Here is a 26,793-nt window from a genome sequence, read left to right on the forward strand (position 1 = left end):
CTACAGATGTAGGATCTTAATTTGAGCCAGGTTGCTACAGCAGGAAAATAATCCTGTAGCAACAGGAGATGTGAATTATTATGTGGATTATAATTAATGGACATTTTTTTTGTAAGGGTTGATTACATTAATAATGGAAAATCAAGTCATGAATGGAAATGACCAATACATGACAAGTTTTATGTTTCCTGCGTTGCAGGATGGTTCTCCTGCAACAGAGTGATCTAAGATCCTACATCTGCATTGCACATATTATAACAGCACTTAGTTATTTATCATATTGTCACACAGGGCTAGCTACCTACTGCACTCTCCGTCTGGGTTCCAAATAGCACCCCTGGGCCCATAGGGTCCTGGTCAGAAGTAGGGTACTATATAGGGAACGGTACCATTTGGGACGCAAAGAGGTAATTGCTCACTTCACTGAAAGCCAGTGAATTAGGCCGTATGAGAGAGATATGATAACGCCCACAAACCGCTTTTTCCAACTTTTCCACAATAATGACACATTTTGTGATAGAGGTCATCATTGAAAGTAGGTATTATCCTTCACTCTGGTCCATGGAGTTAACATGCACCGTGCTGAGACTTCAGCAGGCCATACTAACACTCTGGTCCATGGAGTTAACATGCACCGTGCTGAGACTTCAGCAGGCCATACTAACACTCTGGTCCATGGAGTTAACATGCACCGTGCTGAGACTTCAGCAGGCCATACTAACACTCTGGTCCATGGAGTTAACATGCACCGTGCTGAGACTTCAGCAGGCCATACTAACACTCTGGTCCATGGAGTTAACATGCACCGTGCTGAGACTTCAGCAGGCCATACTAACACTCTGGTCCATGGAGTTAACATGCACCGTGCTGAGACTTCAGCAGGCCATACTAACACTCTGGTCCATGGAGTTAACATGCACCGTGCTGAGACTTCAGCAGGCCATACTAACACTCTGGTCCATGGAGTTAACATGCACTCTGGTCCATGGAGTTAACATGCTGAGACTTCAGCAGGCCATACTAACACTCTGGTCCATGGAGTTAACATGCACCGTGCTGAGACTTCAGCAGGCCATACTAACACCGTGCTGAGACTTCAGCAGGCCATACTAACACTCTGGTCCATGGAGTTAACATGCACCGTGCTGAGACTTCAGCAGGCCATACTAACACTCTGGTCCATGGAGTTAACATGCACCGTGCTGAGACTTCAGCAGGCCATACTAACACTCTGGTCCATGGAGTTAACATGCACCGTGCTGAGACTTCAGCAGGCCATACTAACACTCTGGTCCATGGAGTTAACATGCACCGTGCTGAGACTTCAGCAGGCCATACTAACACTCTGGTCCATGGAGTTAACATGCACCGTGCTGAGACTTCAGCAGGCCATACTAACACTCTGGTCCATGGAGTTAACATGCACCGTGCTGAGACTTCAGCAGGCCATGCTGAGACTAACACTCTGGTCCATGGAGTTAACATGCACCGTGCTGAGACTTCAGCAGGCCATACTAACACTCTGGTCCATGGAGTTAACATGCACCGTGCTGAGACTTCAGCAGGCCATACTAACACTCTGGTCCATGGAGTTAACATGCACCGTGCTGAGCTGAGACTCTGGTCCATGGAGTTCATGCACCCTGCTGAGCCATACTAACACTCTGGTCCATGGAGTTAACATGCACCGTGCTGAGACTTCAGCAGGCTGCACTAACACTCTGGTCCATGGAGTTAACATGCACCGTGCTGAGACTTCAGCAGGCCATACTAACACTCTGGTCCATGGAGTTAACATGCACCCTGCTGAGACTTCAGCAGGCCACACTAACACTCTGGACAAGAGACTACCTGAAGTTAGCTGTACTAACACCCTGGACCAGAGACTACCTGAAGGTAGCTGTACTAACACCCTGGACCAGAGACTACCTGAAGGTAGCTGTACTAACACCCTGGACCAGAGACTACCTGAAGGTAGCTGTACTAACACCCTGGACCAGAGACTACCTGAAGGTAGCTGTACTAACACCCTGGACCAGAGACTACCTGAAGGTAGCTGTACTAACACCCTGGACCAGAGACTACCTGAAGGTAGCTGTACTAACACCCTGGACCAGAGACTACCTGGAGGTAGCTGTACTAACACCCTGGACCAGAGCTAGTACAGCCCAATCCATCACTTACACAAAACTCAGATTGATCCTACACACTACAGTACCTTTTTAAGATAGGCCATGTCTATATTGGAATCAAAGAAGCTCACGTGTTATCATATAGAAGATATAGCTTGATAGTTAATACTGCAAGAATAGAACAGCACAGATGTGTATCTACTGTGACACTCATCTCTTGGAGATCATGTTGCATCTTAATGAAACATCTCTAAGCATTGTGATGGTGGAAATAGCATTCAAGGCCTGTATTCCCAAAATGTCTGAGTAGAAGTGCTGATCTAGGATCAGTTTTGCCTCTCAGGTCATAATGAAGACGGTTATAATAACTACAGGGAGTTCCTGATCCTAGACCAGCACCCGTATTCTGAAATGCTTGAAACATACAACCCCTGATGAAGAACTCCTGGCAATTCAGTCAAAGGAAACAGCATTTTTTGTTTAGTTGTGGTTCTAGTGGGAAGTTTCAAAGGTAGAGGTTGTCTTGGCACTCGGGTTAGTGTGTTGTTGATGATGATGTCATACTGGTTGGTGCATCATGCAGATGAGCTGATGACAAGGGCCTTTTCTGAACAGCAGGAGACCGTAGAGACTTCTTATCTGAACAGCAGGAGACAGGAGACCGTAGAGACTTCTTATCTGAACAGCAGCAGACAGGAGACCGTAGAGACTTCTTATCTGAACAGCACAGCAGGAGACCGTAGAGACTTCTTATCTGAACAGCAGGAGACAGGAGACCGTAGAGACTTCTTATCTGAACAGCAGCAGACAGGAGACCGTAGAGACTTCTTATCTGAACAGCAGCAGACAGGAGACCGTAGAGACTTCTTATCTGAACAGCAGCAGGAGACCGTAGAGACTTCTTATCTGAACAGCAGCAGACAGGAGACCGTAGAGACTTCTTATCTGAACAGCAGCAGACAGGAGACTGTAGAGACTTCTTATCTGAACAGCAGCAGACAGGAGACCGTAGAGACTTCTTATCTGAACAGCAGCAGACAGGAGACCGTAGAGACTTCTTATCTGAACAGCAGCAGACAGGAGACCAGTAGAGACTTCTTATCTGAACAGCAGCAGACAGGAGACCGTAGAGACTTCTTATCTGAACAGCAGCAGACAGGAGACAGTAGAGACTTCTTATCTGAACAGCAGCAGACAGGAGACCAGTAGAGACTTCTTATCTGAACAGCAGCAGACAGGAGACAGTAGAGACTTCTTATCTGAACAGCAGCACACAGGAGACAGTAGAGACATCTGAACCTTCAGGAGACCTTCAATCTTATCTGAACAGCAGCAGATGACGTAGAGACTTCTTATCTGAACAGCAGCAGACAGGAGACAGTAGAGACCTTCTCTTATCTGACACAGCTGGGGACTTCTGTCTGAACAGCAGACAGGAGACTTATCTGAACAGCACAGTTGGGAGTCTGTCTGAACAGGTTCAGCTGGGGTCTGTCTCAGGAGGATGTCAGCAGGAGGGTCTGTTCAGGAGCCCTTCTTTATGTTAACGTTACAGCTGGGGTCTGTTTATCGTTACAGTTGGGGTCTGTTCAGGTGGGTGTAACGTTACAGCTGGGGTCTGTTCAGGAGGACTTCTGTAACGTGAACAGCAGGGTCTGTTCAGGTGGATGTAACGTTACAGCTGGGGTCTGTTCAGGAGGATGAACATTACAGCTGGGGTCTGTTCAGGAGGATGTAACGTTACAGCTGGGGTCTGTTCAGGAGGATGTAACGTTACAGCTGGGGTCTGTTCAGGTGGGTGTAACGTTACAGCTGGGGTCTGTTCAGGAGGGTGTAATGTTACAGCTGGGGTCTGTTCAGGAGGATGAGACGTTACAGCTGGGGTCTGTTCAGGAGGATGTAACGTTACAGCTGGGGTCTGTTCAGGAGGATGTAAGTTACAGCTGGGGTCTGTTCATCTGTAAACAGCTGGGGTCTGTTCAGGAGGATGTAACGACTTCTTATCTGTTCAGGAGGATGTAACGTTACAGCTGGGGTCTGTTCAGGAGGATGTAACGTTACAGCTGGGGTCTGTTCAGGAGGATGTAATGTTACAGCTGGGGTCTGTTCAGGAGGATGTAACGTTACAGCTGGGGTCTGTTCAGGAGGATGTAACGTTACAGCTGGGGTCTGTTCAGGAGGATGTAACGTTACAGCTGGGGTCTGTTCAGGAGGATGTAACGTTACAGCTAGGGTCTGTTCAGGAGGATGTAACGTTACAGCTGGGGTCTGTTCAGGAGGATGTAACGTTACAGCTGGGGTCTGTTCAGGAGGATGTAACGTTACAGATGGGGTCTGTTCAGGTGGGTGTAACATTACAGAACGTTCAACAGACATGACATCACAGGAGGCTGCTGAGGGGAGAACGCTCATAATAACGTCCGAAACGGAGCGAATGGAATGGCATCAAACACCTGGAAACCATGGAAACCATGTGTTCTCCCTAATTAAGGTGCCACCAACCTCCTGTGCATGACATGAACAGACATTATGATCGCTAGACTAGAGAATCTGCAATATTCTCAATATTTAATCTCACTGAATACACACCTGGTAGCTTTTATACTGACTGACTGATAAACAGACTGATAGATTGACTGACTGGCTGGCTGACTGGCGAACTGATAGACAGACTGATAGATTGACTGACTGGCTGGCTGGCGAACTGATAGACAGACTGATAGGTTGACTGACTGACTGGCTGGCGAACTGAGACAGACTGACTGACTGACTGGCTGACTAGCTGGCAAACTGATTGACTGACTGGCTGACTAGCTGGCGAACTGATAGACTGACTGGCTGACTAGCTGGCGAACTGATAGACTGACTGGCTGACTAGCTGGCGAACTGATAGACTGACTGGCTGACTAGCTGGCGAACTGGTAGACAGACTGATAGATTGACTGACTGGCTGACTGACTGGCGAACTGATTGACTGACTGGCTGACTAGCTGGCAAACTGATAGACAGACTGATAGACTGACTGACTGGCTGACTGGGAAGAGGGGGTTGTTTGTTGTTATTATTGCTTGTTGATGTATTTGGTTGGCTGCGTGTCTGTTGAGTCCCTGGAGTCCTGGTCGTCCATGGGAACAGGAAGTTGGATGACTTCAGGAAGGGGAGTTCTAGTCACACTGATGGCTTCCCCCTCCTCTCTGTATCTTCCTGGCCGCAGGCCCCAGCTCCACCTTACAAACCCTCTCAGCAAACTTCAGAGAACACATGGTCTCTCCCACGTTACTCTCCAGAGCAGACACCTGGAGGAGGACCAGAGGATCAGAGAGGACACTTCCAGACAGATATCACAGTATAATCAGTGTGTTTGATGTAGTGTACTGTATGTTGTGTAAGCCAGGCTGCACCACCTTAGCCTAGTTGTCTTGTAATGTGTAGGCTAAATACAGTATGGACTTCTCCATTCAGAATGCTTTTTAGTCCAGGACAAGGCTTAATGTCCGGGAAACCAGCCCTATGGGTATACATATAGATGGATATACAGACATTGTAATCTGTGTGTATCAGACATACTGTACTGTCCTGAGTCTCTACCTGCACCACCATATCAGACATACTGTACTGTCCTGAGTCCCTACCAGCACCACCATATCAGACATACTGTACTGTCCTGAGTCCCTACCTGCACCACCATATCAGACATACTGTACTGTCCTGAGTCCCTACCTGCACCACCATATCAGACATACTGTACTGTCCTGAGTCTTCTTATCTGAACATATCAGACAGACTGTACTGTCCTGAGTCCCTACCTGCACCACCATATCAGACATACTGTATCTGTCCTGAGTCCCAGCACCACCATATCAGACTTCTTACTGTCCTGAAGTCAGCTACCTGCACCACCATATCAGAGACTTCTTACTGTCCTGAGTCCCTACCTGCACCACCAGATCAGAGTACTGTCCTGAGTCCCTACCTGACCACCATATCAGACATACTGTACTGTCCTGAGTCCCTACCTGCACCACCATATCAGACATACTGTACTGTCCTGAGTCCCTACCTGCACCACCATATCAGACATACTGTACTGTCCTGAGTTCCTACCTGCACCACCATCAGACATACTGTACTGTCCTGAGTCCCTACCTGCACCACCATATCAGATCTGTACTGTCCAGTCCCTACCTGCACCACCATATCAGACTACTTACTGTCCTGAGTCCCTACCTGCACCACCATATCAGACCATACTGTACTGTCCTTAGTCCCTACCTGCACCACCATATCAGACAGTACTGACTGTCTGAGTCCCTACCTGCACCACCATATCAGACATACTGTACTGTCCTGAGTCCCTACCTGCACCACCATATCAGACATTCTGTATCCTGAGTCCCTACTGCACCACCATATCAGACAGTACTGTACTGTCCTGAGTCCCTACCTGACCACCATATCAGACAGTACTGTCCTGAGACAGTAGAGACCACCATATCAGCACCACATACTGTACTGTCCTGAGTCCCTACCTGCACCACCATATCAGACAGACTGTACTGTCCTGAGTCCCTACCTGCACCACCATATCAGACATACTGTACTGTCCTGAGTCCCTACCTGCACCACCATATCAGACATACTGTACTGTCCTGAGTCCCTACCTGCACCACCATATCAGACGTACTGTACTGTCCTGAGTCCCTACCTGCACCACCATATCAGACATACTGTACTGTCCTGAGTCCCTACCTGCACCACCATATCAGGGGTACTGTACTGTCCTGAGTCCCTACCTGCACCACCATATCAGACATAGAGACTTCTACTGTCTGTCCTGAGTCCCTACCTGCACCACCATATGTCCTGAGTCCCTCTGAACACCACCATCACTGTACTGTCCTGAGTCCCTACCTGCACCACCATATCAGGAGGACTGTACTGTCCTGAGTCCCTACCTGCACCACCATATCAGACGTACTGTACTGTCCTGAGTCCCTACCTGCACCACCATATCAGACATACTGAGTCTGTCATATCAGACAGGATACTGAGGTCCTGAGTCCCTACCTGCACCACCATATCAGACATACTGTACTGTCTGAGTCCCTACCTGCACCACCATAGAGACATACTGTACTGTCCTGAGTCCCTACCTGCACCACCATATCAGACGTACTGTACTGTCCTGAGTCCCTACCTGCACCACCATATCAGACGTACTGTACTGTCCTGAGTCCCTACCTGCACCACCATATCAGACATACTGTACTGTCTGAGTCCCTACCTGCACCACCATATCAGACATACTGTACTGTCCTGAGTCCCTACCTGCACCACCATATCAGTGCACTGACTGTCCTGAGTCCCTACCTGCACCACCATATCAGACGTACTGAACTGTCCTGTCCCTACCTGCACCACCATATCAGACATACTGTACTGTCCTGAGTCCCTACCTGCACCACCATATCAGACATACTGTACTGTCCTGAGTCCCTACCTGCACCACCATATCAGACATACTGTACTGTCCTGAGTCCCTACCTGCACCACCATATCAGACATACTGTACTGTCCTGAGTCCCTACCTGCACCACCATATCAGACATACTGTACTGTCCTGAGTCCCTACCTGCACCACCATATCCTGTACTGTCAGCTGAGTCCCTACCTGCACCACCATATCAGACACTGTACTGTCCTGAGTCCCTACCTGCACCACCATATCAGACATACTGTACTGTCCTGAGTCCCTACCTGCACCACCATATCAGACGTTACTGTACTGTCCTGAGTCCCTACCTGCACCACCTATCAGACATACTGTACTGTCCTGAGTCCCTACCTGCACCACCATTGACTGTACTGTCCTGAGCTACCTGCACCACCTATCAGACTGACTGGCTGTACTGTCCTGAGTCCCTACCTGCACCACCATATCAGACGTACTGTACTGTCCTGAGTCCCTACCTGCACCACCATATCAGACATACTGTACTGTCCTGAGTCCCTACCTGCAACTGATAGACACTATCAGACTGACTGTACTGACTGACTACCTGCACCACCATATCAGACTGACTGTCCTGAGTCCCTACCTGCACACCATATCAGACATACTGTACTGTCCTGAGTCCCTACCTGGCACCACCATGGGATCAGACTGTTACTGACTGACTGTCCTGAGTCCCTACCTGCACCATACCTGGGGTCTACTGTCCTGATGTACCTGCACACTTGTTGATGTACTGTACTGGCTGAGTCCCTACCTGAGTCCATATCAGACATACTGTACTGTCCTGAGTCCCTACCTGCACCACCATATCAGATGACTGTCCAGGTCCCTAGGGGATCAGACATACTGTACTGGCTGAGTCCCTACCTGCACCACCATATCAGACTACTGTACTGTCCTGAGTCCCTACCTGCACCACCATATCAGACATGTACTGTCCTCTACCTGCACCACCATATCAGACATACACTGTCCTGAGTCCCTACCTGCACCACCATATCAGACATACAGGGAGTCCCTACTGTGGGGTACTGAGTCCCCTACCTGCACCACCATATCAGGAGGACTGTACTGTCCTGAGTCCTACCTACCTGCACCACCATATCAGACATACTGTACTGTCCTGAGTCCCTACCTGCACCACCATATCAGCATACTGTACTGTCTGAAACTACCTGCACCACCATATCAGACATACTGTACTGTCCTGAGTCCCTACCTGCACCACCATATCAGACATACTGTACTGTCCTGAGTCCCTACCTGCACCACCATATCAGCCTACTGTACTGTCCTGTAGTCCCTACCTGCACCACCATATCAGTATGTACTGACTGAGTCCCTACCTGCACCACCATATCAGACAACTGTACTGTCCTGAGTCCCTACCTGCACCACCATATCAGGCTTACTGTCCTGGAAACCAGCCCTGCACCACCATATCAGACATACTACTGTCCTGGTCCCTACCTGCACCATATCAGACATACTGTGACTGTCCTGAGTCCCTACCTGCACCACCATATCAGACATACTGTACTGTCCTGAGTCCCTACCTGCACCACCATATCAGACATACTGTACTGTCCTGAGTCCCTACCTGCACCACCATATCAGACATACTGTACTGTCCTGAGTCCCTACCTGCACCACCATATCAGACATACTGTACTGTCCTGAGTCCCTACCTGCACCACCATATCAGACATACTGTACTGTCCTGAGTCCCTACCTGCACCACCATATCAGACATACTGTACTGTCCTGAGTCCCTACCTGCACCACCATATCAGACATACTGTACTGTCCTGAGTCCCTACCTGCACCACCATATCAGACGTACTGTACTGTCCTGAGTCCCTACCTGCACCACCATATCAGACATACTGTACTGTCCTGAGTCCCTACCTGCACCACCATATCAGACATACTGTCCTGAGTACTGTCCTGTACTGTCCCTACCTGCACCACCATATCAGACATACTGTACTGTCCTGAGTCCCTACCTGCACCACCATATCAGACATACTGTACTGTCCTGAGTCCCTACCTGCACCACCATATCAGACATACTGTACTGTCCTGAGTCCCTACCTGCACCACCATATCAGACATACTGTACTGTCCTGAGTCCCTACCTGCACCACCATATCAGACATACTGTACTGTCCTGAGTCCCTACCTGCACCACCATATCAGACATACTGTACTGTCCTGAGTCCCTACCTGCACCACCATATCAGACATACTGTACTGTCCTGAGTCCCTACCTGCACCACCATATCAGACATACTGTACTGTCCTGAGTCCCTACCTGCACCACCATATCAGACATACTGTACTGTCCTGAGTCCCTACCTGCACCACCATATCAGACATACTGTACTGTCCTGAGTCCCTACCTGCACCACCATATCAGACATACTGTACTGTCCTGAGTCCCTACCTGCACCACCATATCAGACATACTGTACTGTCCTGAGTCCCTACCTGCACCACCATATCAGACATACTGTACTGTCCTGAGTCCCTACCTGCACCACCATATCAGACATACTGTACTGTCCTGAGTCCCTACCTGCACCACCATATCAGACATACTGTACTGTCCTGAGTCCCTACCTGCACCACCATATCAGACATACTGTACTGTCCTGAGTCCCTACCTGCACCACCATATCAGACATACTGTACTGTCCTGAGTCCCTACCTGCACCACCATATCAGACATACTGTACTGTCCTGAGTCCCTACCTGCACCACCATATCAGACGTACTGTACTGTCCTGAGTCCCTACCTGCACCACCATATCAGACATACTGTACTGTCCTGAGTCCCTACCTGCACCACCATATCAGACATACTGTACTGTCCTGAGTCCCTACCTGCACCACCATATCAGACATACTGTACTGTCCTGAGTCCCTACCTGCACCACCATATCAGACATACTGTACTGTCCTGAGTCCCTACCTGCACCACCATATCAGACATACTGTACTGTCCTGAGTCCCTACCTGCACCACCATATCAGACATACTGTACTGTCCTGAGTCCCTACCTGCACCACCATATCAGACATACTGTACTGTCCTGAGTCCCTACCTGCACCACCATATCAGACATACTGTACTGTCCTGAGTCCCTACCTGCACCACCATATCAGACATACTGTACTGTCCTGAGTCCCTACCTGCACCACCATATCAGACATACTGTACTGTCCTGAGTCCCTACCTGCACCACCATATCAGACATACTGTACTGTCCTGAGTCCCTACCTGCACCACCATATCAGACATACTGTACTGTCCTGAGTCCCTACCACCATATCAGACATACTGTACTGTCCTGAGTCCCTACCACCATATCAGACATACTGTACTGTCCTGAGTCCCTACCTGCACCACCATATCAGACATACTGTACTGTCCTGAGTCCCTACCTGCACCACCATATCAGACATACTGTACTGTCCTGAGTCCCTACCTGCACCACCATATCAGACATACTGTACTGTCCTGAGTCCCTACCTGCACCACCATATCAGACATACTGTACTGTCCTGAGTCCCTACCTGCACCACCATATCAGACATACTGTACTGTCCTGAGTCCCTACCTGCACCACCATATCAGACATACTGTACTGTCCTGAGTCCCTACCTGCACCACCATATCAGACATACTGTACTGTCCTGAGTCCCTACCTGCACCACCATATCAGACATACTGTACTGTCCTGAGTCCCTACCTGCACCACCATATCAGACATACTGTACTGTCCTGAGTCCCTACCTGCACCACCATATCAGACATATCAGACATACTGTACTGTCCTGAGTCCCTACCTGCACCACCATATCAGACATACTGTACTGTCCTGAGTCCCTACCTGCACCACCATATCAGACATACTGTACTGTCCTGAGTCCCTACCTGCACCACCATATCAGACATACTGTACTGTCCTGAGTCCCTACCTGCACCACCATATCAGACATACTGTACTGTCCTGAGTCCCTACCTGCACCACCATATCAGACATACTGTACTGTCCTGAGTCCCTACCTGCACCACCATATCAGACATACTGTACTGTCCTGAGTCCCTACCTGCACCACCATATCAGACATACTGTACTGTCCTGAGTCCCTACCTGCACCACCATATCAGACATACTGTACTGTCCTGAGTCCCTACCTGCACCACCATATCAGACATACTGTACTGTCCTGAGTCCCTACCTGCACCACCATATCAGACATACTGTACTGTCCTGAGTCCCTACCTGCACCACCATATCAGACATACTGTACTGTCCTGAGTCCCTACCTGCACCACCATATCAGACATACTGTACTGTCCTGAGTCCCTACCTGCACCACCATATCAGACATACTGTACTGTCCTGAGTCCCTACCTGCACCACCATATCAGACATACTGTACTGTCCTGAGTCCCTACCTGCACCACCATATCAGACATACTGTACTGTCCTGAGTCCCTACCTGCACCACCATATCAGACATACTGTACTGTCCTGAGTCCCTACCTGCACCACCATATCAGACATACTGTACTGTCCTGAGTCCCTACCTGCACCACCAGTTCTACCTGCACCACCATCAGACATACTGTACTGTCCTGAGTCCCTACCTGCACCACCATATCAGACATACTGTACTGTCCTGAGTCCCTACCTGCACCACCATTCAGACTGTCTCTCCTGTACTGTCCACCAGGTTCACTTGCCTGCAGTCCCTACCTGCACCACCAAATCAGACATACTGTTTCTGAGTCCCTACCTGCACCACCATATCAGACATACTGTACTGTCCTGAGTCCCTACCTGCACCACCATATCAGACATACTGTACTGTCCTGAGTCCCTACCTGCACCACCATATCAGACATACTGTACTGTCCTGAGTCCCTACCTGCACCACCATATCAGACATACTGTACTGTCCTGAGTCCCTACCTGCACCACCATATCAGACATACTGTACTGTCCTGAGTCCCTACCTGCACCACCATATCAGACATACTGTACTGTCCTGAGTCCCTACCTGCACCACCATATCAGACATACTGTACTGTCCTGAGTCCCTACCTGCACCACCATGGCGTCTTGTTGCCCTTGCCCAGTGAGTCCTGCAGCAGGTATGTGAGGCGACTGTTTCTGAAGGGGATGTGTTTCTCCTTCCCCCTCAGAGCCTGGATAACGTCCCCCAGAGCCAGCAGGGAGCGGTTGATGTTCTGGGCCTCCTTCAGCCTCTCTCCCTCAGCTCCTGACTTCCAGACCCTCTCAGAGCCAGCCAGGTCCACCAGGTTCAACTTGCCTGCAGACGTCACAAAACAAATCACCCGTTAACATAACATTTTCTGGTCCCTTGAATCGTGTCAATATTTGGAATGACTGACAACACAGCTCTTAGCTCCCTCAGTAGATGCCTACTGGATAACTTATTTGTATTGCTTTTAATCTTTTAAATGAATTTATCTTATTAACACTTTGTTCTAGCTAGCTATTTGTGTAGGTAGCTATCAAGTAAACGCAATGATAATGATCACAGGCAAAACAACCACCTGACAAACGGTGAAAAGTCTCAGGTGTGACATACCTGCGTAGGACAACCATGGTTAGTTGGTGATTCGGTGGTGATTCAGCATGTAGAATCACGTGATGAACAGAAAATGACAGCCGCTGTTCTGATCACAGGCAATAGGACAGCCACCTGCTGCTTCTAACGGTTAGTTGGCACTGTGTGTCCCGTCTCTAAGGTGTGACGTACCTGATCACAGGCAATAGGACAACCACCTGCTGCTTCTAACGGTTAGTTGGTACTGTGTGTCCCGTCTCTAAGGTGTGACATACCTGATCACAGGCAATAGGACAACCACCTGCTGCTTCTAACGGTTAGTTGGCACTGTGTGTCCCGTCTCTAAGGTGTGACATACCTGATCACAGGCAATAGGACAACCACCTGCTGCTTCTAACGGTTAGTTGGTACTGTGTGTCCCGTCTCTAAGGTGTGACGTACCTGTGGTCTTGGCCCCGCTGGCCAGGTCAGTCCCCAGCACAGTGATCATGAGGAGGGCATGAGAACGAGAGCTGTGCTGGTTCATCTGGGTCCCGAAGGTGATCCGGTTACGACGCGCCTGCGCCAGAAGCTACACAGGAAGTGACAGATTTAATGGAAATGTGATATAGAATTATAGGAAACTTGCATGTGGTATATTTTCATATGATTGTATACACTTTCCCATTACAGTAAATTAACCATTAGGGTTCTGATGGAGATGTATGGCTCAGCAGGTAGAGCACGGCTCTTGCAACACCAGGATTGTGGGTTCTACTCCCTGGGCAACCCATATGTAAAATGTTTGCCGGTTGACTGTAAGTTTCTTTGAATAAAAGCATCGGTTAAATGGCTTAATACAGTATATTAAATTATTATCATATTCGAGGTCGAAAAGTCAAGGAAATTATCTATTGCTATAGTTGGAGAAATCAGTCTCACTGAAAAAAGTATACAGTTGCCAAATTCCGGTAACTATCCCCAAATTCCCAGGTTTTCCAGAAATAATGGTTGGAAGATTCTACCGATCAGCAGGGAATAAACTGGAAAGTTACCAGGACTTTCACCCTGAGAAAAATAAATGTGAGTCTCCTCACTTTCTTGATGTGTTGGAAGCTCTTGACCTCTATGAGCCGGAGTCCAGGGACGTGCAGCTGTCCTGTTCCGTCTGGGTTGATCTTAATGTCCAGCTTCTCTCCATCCTTACTCAGCAGGTCTCTGGGGACAGAACAGGAACAGGAAGTTATTGTCAGTTTATCACAACACTAACTTAAAGCACTTTTCATATATTTAAGGCCTCCTTTACTAATATAAAACAATATAGTAGCACAAATATAAAACAGAAGACTTGAATAATGAATGATAAAACATATCACCACTTCTAAATGCTGGGATATTTTTCTGCCAGTCATTGAGAGGGAAGGAGAGCAGCTGGGAAGGTACCTGAGCACCTCGTTGTAGATCTCCACAGAGCTGACAGTCACGGTGTACGTCCACATGTCCTTCCTGTCCTCTATCTCACTAAACAGGTGTTTCAGAGCACGCTGGTTGATGCCTGGGTTCTCTGTGCTGCCCTGACGACAACAAAGGATGGAGATTTTGATACAACGAGTCAATTTCAGTCAAATATTCAGCCTTATTTAACAACAACACATTTATAAACCTTACATTACACATTCGTATGCAGTGCTACAACACACCTCCATGGTGTAGGTCTTCCCAGAGCCAGTCTGCCCATAGGCAAAGATGCAGACATGATATCCATCTATACAGGATGTCACCAGGGGCTCGATCTCCTGGAAGACCTTAGACACATTAGAAAACCAACGGTTAGCGAGTGTGTATCGTTCACAGTCACTGCTGTTTTTTGAGTCACACCACAGAAACTGAAATACCACCCCTGAGCCATCATGGCGTCCACTCATTGAAATAGATAGAGAAGTGACAGCACTGTGTCTCGTAATGGAGGCTGAGTTTCTCAGTACCTCTTCCTGAGTGGCCTGAGGGTGGAAGACACGGTCCAGTTCAAAGTTATGGCTTCGGCCCTGCCCTTTCAGCACGGAGAGAGCTGATTCGTTGTTGGGGTCCGTGGTTACCACCACCGATTGGCCCTCCTCATGCTGGTCCTCCTTCAGAACCGGCTTCACACGGCACAGCACACGGATGTTGCCTAGCAACAATGACAGTTTATTTTAATAATGATACAGAGTTATATATAATTGCCTTTTTTTTTCAATAGAACAAAGAGACTCCCTCCTCCAGTCTCTTCCTTCATCTGGAAGTTGTTTCACCTTTGAGCTCGACCAGCTGCTCGTGGTACTTCCTCCGCAGTGCCACCTCCTTCCTGTACTTCTCCAGGAGGTCCTTGTTGGCCTCCGACATCTCACTCATAGCTGCTGATATCTACACAGACAGGCCAGAGATAAACGGTGAAATCTCACTCATAGCTGCTGATATCTACACAGACAGGCCAGAGATAAACGGTGAAATCTCACTCATAGCTGCTGATATCTACACAGACAGGCCAGAGATAAACGGTGAAATCTCACTCATAGCTGCTGATATCTACACAGACAGGCCAGAGATAAACGGTGAAATCTCACTCATAGCTGCTGATATCTACACAGACAGGCCAGAGATAAACGGTGAAATCTCACTCATAGCTGCTGATATCTACACAGACAGGCCAGAGATAAACGGTGAAATCTCACTCATAGCTGCTGATATCTACACAGACAGGCCAGAGATAAACGGTGAAATCTCACTCATAGCTGCTGATATCTACACAGACAGGCCAGAGATAAACGGTGAACACACACCGCACCTTTTCAGCTTGGCCTTTAATTAATGTTCTATCTTTACTGTAACTTCAGACGTTGTTTTCTCTTTACATCTGTTCTGCTGCCTTCTGTTTTTTTTTTATCTCTTTCATTTGATTGATTTACAGTTTTGTGGGTTTAAATGTCACTTTAAATAAAGTTTGATTTGACTTGAAACAACGCAGGTTAATCCAGCAGCAGTGTTTTGTGGGACCTGTTTCTTGGCGTCGGTGATGGCTGCTCCGTAGAAGTCGGAGAAGTTGCGGACCTGACTCCTCAGGCTGGCGTAGTCTGTCTTCATGGTGCGCAGGGTCGGAGGGAGCGCTGTCAGACGCTTCTGCAGGTCTGCCACAGGACACACACACACACACACACAGACACACACACACACAGGCACACACACACAGGCACACACACACACAGGCACACACACACACAGGCACACACACACACAGGCACACACACACACAGGCACACACACACAGGCACACACACACACACACACACACACACACACACAGGCACACACACACACAAAGAAAGAAAGAGATAAAGAAAGAGAAAGAGAGACTGTCACAGATGCTCAATGGTGATGTGATGAGCATGAAGCACAACATCCTATGAATCAACAGCGCTCCCAGATTCAACAAGCCCATCATAGCATATCTGCACAGCCTGTAGAAGCTTCTGAAGGTTGTACTAGATGGGACTCACTAAAGAACTGGTCCTGCAGGCTCTGGAAGTGTTCTACGGAGCAGGTCGCTGCAGCCTTCACAGCCTCCTCCTTCTTCTCCTCCAGGTGACCTATCTCCTTCAGCAGTTCCTCCTGCAGTACACTGATCTCCCGCTCGTACGCTGCAATCTGGGAGAGGCAGTGCCATTCACATTCAGCATATGATGATGAGGTTCATGAATTGGAATGCGTCCCAAATGCCACCCTGCTCCCTATTTCGTTCACTACTTTAGACCAGGACCCATTGGGCTCCAGCCAACCTGGGTCCAGTAGTACGTGACATAGGGAATAGGATGCCATATTGGATGCAGACAATAACTTTGCATAGCTTGGTAAGAATGAAGGTTAGTATTATACACTTTAGTTTCTAATTCTGGTTAGTAATTTAACTGTTAAATCTCGTCATTGTGAACTTTGAAGTAGAATACATTTTTTGTCAGGAATGTAATATTTCTTCATGAATATTTCACAGAACATATTGACCTTTTTCTGAGGACATTCAAACCAATATGGTGACTTTTCATTGGTTCTCACCTTGTGTTGCAGGCGACTTTTCATTGGTTCTCACCTTGTGTTGCAGGTGACTTTTCATTGGTTCTCACCTTTTGTTGCAGGTGACTTTTCATTGGTTCTCACCTTGTGTTGCAGGCGACTTTTCATTGGTTCTCACCTTGTGTTGCAGGCGACTTTTCATTGGTTCTCACCTTGTGTTGCAGGTGACTTTTCATTGGTTCTCACCTTGTGTTGCAGGCGACTTTTCATTGGTTCTCACCTTGTGTTGCATGCAACTTTTCATTGGTTCTCACCTTGTGTTTCAGGTGACTTTTCATTGGTTCTCACCTTGTGTTGCAGGTGACTTTTCATTGGTTCTCACCTTGTGTTGCAGGTTACAGCTGAATTCATCTGACTTCCTGATGTGCTCCTCCAGTTGTCTGCACTTCTCGTTCTGATTGGTCAGTTTCTCTGACAGCTGCTCGTTCCTCTCTCTGGCCTCAGCCAACTGCCTCAGAGTCACCGGTGACTCCACCTCCACAGTTTGAGTGACAATCTGTCCCGGAAAATACCAATGAAGGTTATAACCTCATTTAATATAAAACCATTTATTCAACAAGACCAGTTTCTGATTCCAAACCATCAGAAAACTGTTATCAGATTCATTTGAATGAATCCGGGACCGAGTGGCGCAGCAGTCTAAGGCACTGTATCGCAGTGTTAGAGGCATCACTACAGACCGGGGTTCGATCCCGGGCTGTATCACAACCGGCTGTGATCGGGAGTCCCATAGAGCGGGGCACAGTTGTCCGGGTTTGGCCGGGGTAGGCCTGACTTGTCTAGTTAAATAAAGGTAAAATAAGAGAATGAGAAGGTATTGTATATACAGCAAGGTGTCTTTTTCAGACAATCCCTACCTTGACCTGTGGCTCTTTGGCCCTCTCTTTATCCAGCTCTAGCTGCAGCTCCCTCACTCTCTCCTCTCTTCTCCTCTGCTCCTCTCCTCTCCTCCACTCGCTTTGTTCGCTCTGTCGCTCCAGGTGAGACAGCTGATCAGCCCTCTGCTGCAGGGAACTCTCCAGGTGCTGCACCCGGCTGCGCAGGTTCTCATTCTCCTACAGGGGGAGACGTTCAATTTTTACGCTGTTTCAGCTTCAAACAGCTTAAAATTCAATATTTGTGGTTATTGTATAGGGACTAGTGTTCCGTTTGGGACTGCTTCTCACCTTGATGAGTACAGAGCTGGACTGGGAGGGGATGACAGAGAGCTGCTGCAGGAGGCCCTGGGTGACAGTCAGACTCTGTTTCAGACTCTCGTTCTCCGCTGACAGACAGACAACCCGCTTCTCCGAGTCTGTAGCTCCCTGAGGAGGAACACAATGGATTACAGTAAGCATGACGAACAGGTTATATCACACTAAAGCATGACGAACAGGTTATATCACACTAAAGCATGACGAACAGGTGATATCACACTAAAGCATGATGAATAGGTTATATCACACTAAAGCATGATGAATAGGTTATATCACACTAAAGCATGATGAACAGGAGATATCACACTAAAGCATGATGAACAGGTTATATCACACTAAAGCATCACGAACAGGTGATATCACACTAAAGCATGATGAACAGGTTATATCACACTAAAGCATGATGAACAGGTTATATCACACTAAAGCATGATGAACAGGTTATATCACACTAAAGCATGATGAACAGGTGATATCACACTAAAGCATGATGAACAGGTGATATCACACTAAAGCATGATGAACAGGTTATATCACACTAAAGCATGACGAACAGGATATATCACACTAAAGCATGATGAACAGGATATATCACACTAAAGCATGATGAACAGGTTATATCACACTAAAGCATGATGAACAGGTTATATCACACTAAAGCATGACGAACAGGATATATCACACTAAAGCATGATGAACAGGTGATATCACACTAAAGCATGATGAACAGGTTATATCACACTAAAGCATGATGAACAGGTTATATCACACTAAAGCATGATGAACAGGTTATATCACACTAAAGCATGCTGAACAGGTGATATCACACTAAAGCATGATGAATATAGGTTATGTCACACTAAAGCATGCTGAACAGGTTATATCACACTAAAGCATGATGAACAGGAGATATCACACTAAAGCATGATGAACAGGTTACATCACACTAAATCATGCTGAACAGGATATATCACACTAAAGCATGATGAACAGGTTATATCACACTAAAGCATGACGAACAGGATATATCACACTAAAGCATGATGAACAGGTGATATCACACTAAAGCATGATGAACAGGTTATATCACACTAAAGCATGATGAACAGGTGATATCACACTAAAGCATGACGAACAGGATATATCACACTAAAGCATGATGAACAGGAGATATCACACTAAAGCATGATGAACAGGTTATATCACACTAAATCATGCTGAACAGGATATATCACACTAAAGCATGATGAACAGGTTATATCACACTAAATCATGATGAACAGGTGATATCACACTAAAGCATGACGAACAGCATGACGAATACTGGTCCCACAATATTGCCTGTTTGTTGCCTAACCAGTATGATTTCCCTATAGGTTTAAAACCAAGCCAGTTAAAGATACCTCAATGCTGACACACCGCAGGGATTTTCACACGACACCATTTTGTCTCTGACTACAGCAGCAGTGTAAACATGTACCGCGGCAGCTTTGCTGATAACAAATGGAGCAGATTGTCTCGAATGCTTACAGAGTCCGTTCTCAGTCTGGACAGCTCCTCCTCCCGCTCCTCGATGCAGCTCTTCAGTTCGTCGATCTGGGGAGGAAACAGGGAAAGTATGTCGTCTGTAGTCTTGTACAAGAAGCTTAAAGGGAAGACGATGGGATTTAAAAGGACGGATTGGATGCTGAAAAAGAGAGTAGTTTTTTTTGTTCATTGATTGGAAATGTGCATTTGACAGTGTGCGGGTACTGTCATAATGTTTTTAAAAGAATATGAATTGTGACTCATAGCACGCTAACTTCAATCATCTCCAAACTGCACGCAGAAACATTTACATTTACATTTAAGTCATTTAGCAGACGCTCTTATCCAGAGCGACTTACAAATTGGTGCATTCACCTTATGACATCCAGTGGAACAGTCATACAAATGGTATTCATGAGGTCACCTGTCTCTGGGGAAGTAGAAAAAAGACCTACATCTCTAAATCTCTCATTATCCTTTTAAACATGAACACCCCATAACAGGGTTTTGGGCCAATTTAAATTCAATCAATTGAAGATGTTAACTTTATTACACTTTATAGTCAGATGGCTGACAAAACAACTGTGGGGGCTGATAATGGCAATTAGACAAAGTTCTGTGTTTGTGGCCAAATCCCCTGAAGTTAATAGTGGCTATTTAAACCACTCTGAACCATGGAATACAGTTACAGTATGGATGGATTACATGGATTACAGTTCGAATATGGATGGATTACAGTTAGAGTATGGATGGATTACATGGATTACAGTTACAGTATGGATGGATTACAGTTAGAGTATGGATGGATTACATGGATTACAGTTACAGTATGGATGGATTACAGTTACAGTATGGATGGATTACATGGATTACAGTTAGAGTATGGATGGATTACAGTTACAGTATGGATGGATTACATGGATTACATGGATTACAGTTACAGTATGGATGGATTACATGGATTACAGTTGATCCTGGCCCATAGACGACTTCCAGGGTAAGGAACTGTGCTGCCAACCCACAGCTCTCTGCGTCCTCCCCCAACAGGACGGGTAGCCTACTCTCATCAGAGAGGTTTTTGAAACCTTGGGGAAATGACACTCTAATTGTTTTATATATATTTTTTTTTTATTCAGGAAATGCAGCTCTGTCTCAGGTTCTGCTGTTGTGCAGTGGATACACAGTCTTTCCTCTACAGGGAGCCAGGTTTTCCTGTGTCTACCCTTCTCAATGGCAAGGCTGTGATCACTGAGCCTGTACTTTCTCTCCCTCTCTCGCTCTCTCTCTCTCTCTCGGTGTGCATGCGTGTTTACATTCGTGCATGCATATGCATGTGTGATGGACTGTACCTGATGTTGGAAGACCTGTACTCGTGAGTGTCGGTCCTGTTCTCTCTGCTCCAGTTGGGAGTGCAGCAGCCGTAGTTCTCCCCTCAGCTGGCTCTTCTCTCCCTGTAGTCCATACAGAGACTCTACCAGCCTGTGGAGCCCTGCCCCGGCACCAGGGACATCAGCACCACACTCACCTAAAGGCAGACAATACTCTAGGATTATGACAGACATCTTTGTCATTATACTCATTATCATCAGCAGCAGTATTATCATCATCACCACCATCATCATCATCATCATCATCATCATCATCATCATCATCATCATCATCATCATCATCATCACTATTGCCACTATTATCATCATCACCAACATTAGCATCAACATTATCATCACCCACTTTCATCATCATCATCATCATCATCATCATCATCATCATCATCATCATCATCATCATCATTATCAACATTATTATCACCACCATCATCACTATCACCACTATCATCATCACCACTATTGCCTCTATCCCTCACTATCACCACTACCACTATCACTCCTATCACCACTATTATCATCACCACTATCACCACCATCATCACTATCACCACTATCATCATCACCACTATTGCCTCTATCCCTCACTATCACCACTATCACCATTACCACTATCACTCCTATCACCACTATTATCATCACCACTATCACCACTATTATCATCACCACCATCACCACTATTATCATCACTATTATCATCACCACCATCACCACTATTATCATCACCACTATCACCACTATTATCATCACCACTATCACCATTACCACTATCACCACTATTATCATCACCACCATCACCACTATCATCACCACTATCACCATTACCACTATTATCATCACCACTATCATCATCACCACTATCACCATTACCACTATCACCACTATTATCATCACCACTATCATCACCACTTTCACCATTACCACTATCACCCATGTTATCATCACCACTATCACCATTACCACTATCACTCCTATCACCACTATTATCATCACCACTATTATCATCACCACTATCATACTATCACCACTATTATCATCACAACTATCATCATAACCACTATCACCATTACCACTATCACCACTCTCACCACTATCATCATCACCACTATCACCCTTATTATCATTACCACTATCACTCCTATCACCACTATTACCATCACCACTATCATCATCACCACTATCACCATTACCACTATCACCACAACCACCACTATCATCATCACCACTATCACCCCTATTATCATTACCACTATCACTCCTATCACAACTAGTATCATCACCACTATCACCACTATTATCATCACCACTATCACCTTTACCACTATCACCACTACCACCACTATCATCATCACCACTATCACCACTATCACCCCTATTATCATCACCACTATCACCACTACCACCCCTATTATCATCACCACTATCATCATCACCATTACTACTATCACTCTTATCACCACTATTATCATCACCACTATCACCATGACCACTATCACTCCTATCGCCACTATTATCATCACCGCTATCACCACTATCACTCCTACCACCACTATTATCATCATCACTATCATCATCAGCACTATCACCATTATCACCACTATCACCATTATCACCACTATCATCATCACCACTATTATCATCACCGCTATCACCACTATCACTCCTATCACCACTATTATCATCATCATCACTATCATCATCACCACTATCACCATTATCACCACTATCACCATCACCACTATCACCCCTATTATCATCACCACTATCACCATTACCACTATCACTCTTATCACCACTATTATCATCACCACTATCACCATTACCACTATCACTCCTATCACCACTATTATCATCATCACCACTATCACCATTATCACCACTATCATCATCATGTAGAAATACAATGTATCAACATCACTATTACCTGACCTTAATTAAACTCATTGTGCACTTAAAACACAGTATAGTAATCACACACACAATGTACACATACATAGTAGTCACACAGTAGTCATAGTAGTCACACAGCCATCATAGTAGTCACACAGCAGGCATAGTAGTCACACAGCCATCATAGTAGTCACACAGTAGTCATAGTAGTCACACAGTAGTCATAGTAGTCACACAGCCATCATAGTAGTCACACAGTAGTCATAGTAGTCACACAGCCATCATAGTAGTCACACAGTAGTCATAGTAGTCACAAAGCCATCATAGTAGTCACACAGCCATCATAGTAGTCACACAGCCATCATAGCAGTCACACTGTAGTCATAATAGTCCCACAGTAGTCATATTAGTCACACAGTAGTCACATAGTAGTCACACAGTAGTCATACTGGTCACACAGTAGTCATGGTAGTCAGATAGTAGTCACATAGTAGTCAGACAGTAGTCAGATAGTAGTCACATAGTAGTCAGACAGTAGTCAGATAGTAGTCACATAGTAGTCAGACAGTAGTCAGACAGTAGTCACATAGTAGTCAGACAGCAGTCACTCAGTAGTCACATACCAGTGACATGGTAGTTACTCAGTAGTCATACAGTAGTCAGACAGTAGTCACACAGTAGATTAGTCGGATAGTAGTCACATAGTAGTCAGACCGTAGTCATACAGTAGTCAGACAGTAGTCAGACGGTAGTCACATAATAGTCAGACAGTAGTCACACAGTAGACACATAGGAGTGACATGGTAGTTACTCAGGGGTCATACAGTAGTCAGACAGTAGTCACACAGTAGAGTAGTCAGATAGTAGTCACATAGTAGTCATAGTAGTCAGACAGTAGTCACATAGTAGTCAGACAGTAGTCACATAGTAGTCAGACAACAGTCACTCAGTAGTCACACAGCAGTGACTTGGTAGTTACTCAGTAGTCAGACAGTAGTCACACAGTAAAGTAGTCAGATAGTAGTCACATAGCAGTCACTCAGCAGTCACACAGTAGTTCATACAGCAGTGACATGCTAGTTACTCAGTAGTCAGACAGTAGTCACAGGGTCGTCACATTTTAGTCACATAGTAGTGACTAAGTAGTCACATAGTCATCGCACAGTAGTCACATCTAATGCACAAAGTGAAGGTGTATGGTCCACACTCACAAGCACTGCCTTTAGTCTACAACCTTTATAAAGTTCAGGCAAAGCAAGTGAGACCAGTTCTGTGTCCCAGATGGCACCCTATCCTCTTTGTAGTGCACTATTTAACCAGAGCTACAGTACTTTAGGGCCCTGGTCAAAAGTAGTGCACTAGAAAGGGAATAGGGTGCAACCCTCTCAGAACATGGTGCCCAGTAGATGTTTTAATCAGTTTCCTCCTCCTGCATGATTTATGGTGTTCTGTCTCTGCCAGGACTGTTTCTGTTTCTCTTTCCTGTTCTCTACACTAATCAACCACACAGCCTCTGGTTGAGCCACGCAGCCACACATCCTCTGTCAGCTCTGCTGTGCCGTGTCACTGTTTTAGGAGGTGGGGAGAGGTGGTGATTGGAGAGAGACAGGGGAGGAAGAGGAGAGGGGGGTGGGGGCCTACATAGCCAGAGGAGAGGGGGGGACTACATAGCCAGAGGAGAGGGGGGTGGGGGTCTACATAGCCAGAGGAGAGGGGGGTGGGGGACTACATAGCCAGAGGAGAGGGGGTGGGGGCCTACATAGCCAGAGGAGAGGGGGGTGGGGGCCTACATAGCCAGAGGAGAGGGGGGTGGGGGTCTACATAGCCAGAGGAGAGGGGGGTGGGGGTCTACATAGCCAGAGGAGAGGGGAGGTGGGTTCTACATAGCCAGAGGAGAGGGGGGTGGGGGTCTACATAGCCAGAGGAGAGGGGGGTCTACATAGCCAGAGGAGAGGGGGGTGGGGGTCTACATAGCCAGAGGAGAGGGGGTGGGGGTCTACATTGCCAGAGGAGAGGGGAGGTGGGTTCTACATAGCCAGAGGAGAGGGGGGTGGGGGCCTACATAGCCAGATGAGAGGGGGGTGGGGGTCTACATAGCCAGAGGAGAGGGGGGTGGGGGTCTACATAGCCAGAGGAGAGGGGGGTGGGGGTCTACATAGCCAGAGGAGAGGGGGTGGGGGCCTACATAGCCAGATGAGAGGGGGGTGGGGGTCTACATAGCCAGAGGAGAGGGGGGGGGGGGTCTACATAGCCAGAGGAGAGGGGGGTGGGGGTCTACATAGCCAGAGGAGAGGGGGGGTGGGGTTCTACATAGCCAGAGGAGAGGGGGGGTGGGGGTCTACATAGCCAGAGGAGAGGGGGGGGGTATACATAGCCAGAGGAGAGGGGGTGGGGGTCTACATAGCCAGAGGAGAGGGGGGTCTACATAGCCAGAGGAGAGGGGGGGGGGGGGTCTACATAGCCAGAGGAGAGGGGGGTGGGGGTCTACATAGCCAGAGGAGAGGGGGGGTGGGGGTCTACATAGCCAGAGGAGAGGGGGGGGGTCTACATAGCCAGAGGAGGGGGGGGGGGTATACATAGCCAGAGGAGGGGGGGGTATACATAGCCAGAGGAGAGGGGGGGGGGTCTACATAGCCAGAGGAGAGGGGGGTCTACATAGCCAGAGGAGAGGGGGTGGGGGTCTACATAGCCAGAGGAGAGGGGGGTGGGGGTCTACATAGCCAGAGGAGAGGGGGGGTCTACATAGCCAGAGGAGAGGGGGGGGGGGGGGGTCTACATAGCCAGAGGAGAGGGGGGTGGGGGTATACATAGCCAGAGGAGAGGGGGGGGGTATACATAGCCAGAGGAGAGGGGGGTCTACATAGCCAGAGGAGAGGGGGGTCTACATAGCCAGAGGAGAGGGGGGGGGGTGGGGGTCTACATAGCCAGAGGAGAGGGGGGGTTCTACATAGCCAGAGGAGAGGGGAGGTGGGGGTCTACATAGCCAGAGGAGAGGGGGGTGGGGGTCTACATAGCCAGAGGAGAGGGGGTGGGGGTCTACATAGCCAGAGGAGAGGGGGGGGGGTAGCCAGAGGAGAGGGGGGTCTACATAGCCAGAGGAGAGGGGGGGGGGTATACATAGCCAGAGGAGAGGGGGGGGGGGGGTATACATAGCCAGAGAGGGGGGGGGGGTATACATAGCCAGAGGAGAGGGGGGGGGGGTCTACATAGCCAGAGGAGAGGGGGGGGGGTATACATAGCCAGAGGAGAGGGGGGGTCTACATAGCCAGAGGAGAGGGGGTCTACATAGCCAGAGGAGGGGGGGTGGGGGTCTACATAGCCAGAGGAGAGGGGGGTCTACAAAGCCAGAGGAGAGGGGGGTCTACATAGCCAGAGGAGAGGGGGGTCTACATAGCCAGAGGAGGGGGGGGTATACATAGCCAGAGGAGAGGGGGGTCTACATAGCCAGAGGAGAGGGGG

At 47.6% G+C, this 26,793-nt stretch overlaps 1 protein-coding gene and 2 long non-coding RNA genes across 3 annotated transcripts in view; all 3 read right to left on the reverse strand.

The window, feature by feature from the left end:
- Positions 1-1,656: 1,656 nt before the first annotated feature.
- On the reverse strand, positions 1,657-3,424 carry LOC127928059 (uncharacterized). The gene is made up of 3 exons (XR_008130167.1): positions 3,218-3,424; positions 1,891-3,099; positions 1,657-1,851 (listed from the first exon to the last, which is right to left on the reverse strand). It is a non-coding gene; the product is annotated as an uncharacterized LOC127928059 (long non-coding RNA).
- Positions 3,425-4,392: 968 nt separating this feature from the next.
- The window catches only part of si:ch211-257p13.3 (kinesin-like protein KIFC3), a 29,542-nt gene continuing 7,141 nt past the window's right edge, over positions 4,393-26,793 (reverse strand). The window contains exons 6-20 of the mRNA XM_052514952.1: positions 21,409-21,584; positions 20,063-20,128; positions 18,503-18,640; positions 18,194-18,391; positions 17,659-17,832; positions 16,766-16,913; positions 16,266-16,396; positions 15,524-15,635; positions 15,218-15,402; positions 14,933-15,037; positions 14,676-14,806; positions 14,330-14,450; positions 13,695-13,824; positions 12,764-12,992; positions 4,393-5,428 (exon numbers count right to left, since the gene is read on the reverse strand). Of these exons, the coding sequence (XP_052370912.1) occupies positions 5,383-5,428; positions 12,764-12,992; positions 13,695-13,824; positions 14,330-14,450; positions 14,676-14,806; positions 14,933-15,037; positions 15,218-15,402; positions 15,524-15,635; positions 16,266-16,396; positions 16,766-16,913; positions 17,659-17,832; positions 18,194-18,391; positions 18,503-18,640; positions 20,063-20,128; positions 21,409-21,584 (2,090 nt within the window). The 3' untranslated portion in view covers positions 4,393-5,382. The remainder of the gene's footprint in view (positions 5,429-12,763; positions 12,993-13,694; positions 13,825-14,329; positions 14,451-14,675; positions 14,807-14,932; positions 15,038-15,217; positions 15,403-15,523; positions 15,636-16,265; positions 16,397-16,765; positions 16,914-17,658; positions 17,833-18,193; positions 18,392-18,502; positions 18,641-20,062; positions 20,129-21,408; positions 21,585-26,793) is intronic.
- On the reverse strand, positions 5,701-10,550 carry LOC127928057 (uncharacterized). The gene is made up of 7 exons (XR_008130164.1): positions 10,314-10,550; positions 9,468-9,511; positions 8,059-8,102; positions 7,286-7,373; positions 7,088-7,131; positions 6,706-6,881; positions 5,701-5,720 (listed from the first exon to the last, which is right to left on the reverse strand). It is a non-coding gene; the product is annotated as an uncharacterized LOC127928057 (long non-coding RNA).

This window comes from Oncorhynchus keta, unplaced genomic scaffold, assembly GCF_023373465.1.
Source record: "Oncorhynchus keta strain PuntledgeMale-10-30-2019 unplaced genomic scaffold, Oket_V2 Un_scaffold_2042_pilon_pilon, whole genome shotgun sequence".
In the NCBI taxonomy this organism is placed as follows: domain Eukaryota; kingdom Metazoa; phylum Chordata; class Actinopteri; order Salmoniformes; family Salmonidae; genus Oncorhynchus; species Oncorhynchus keta.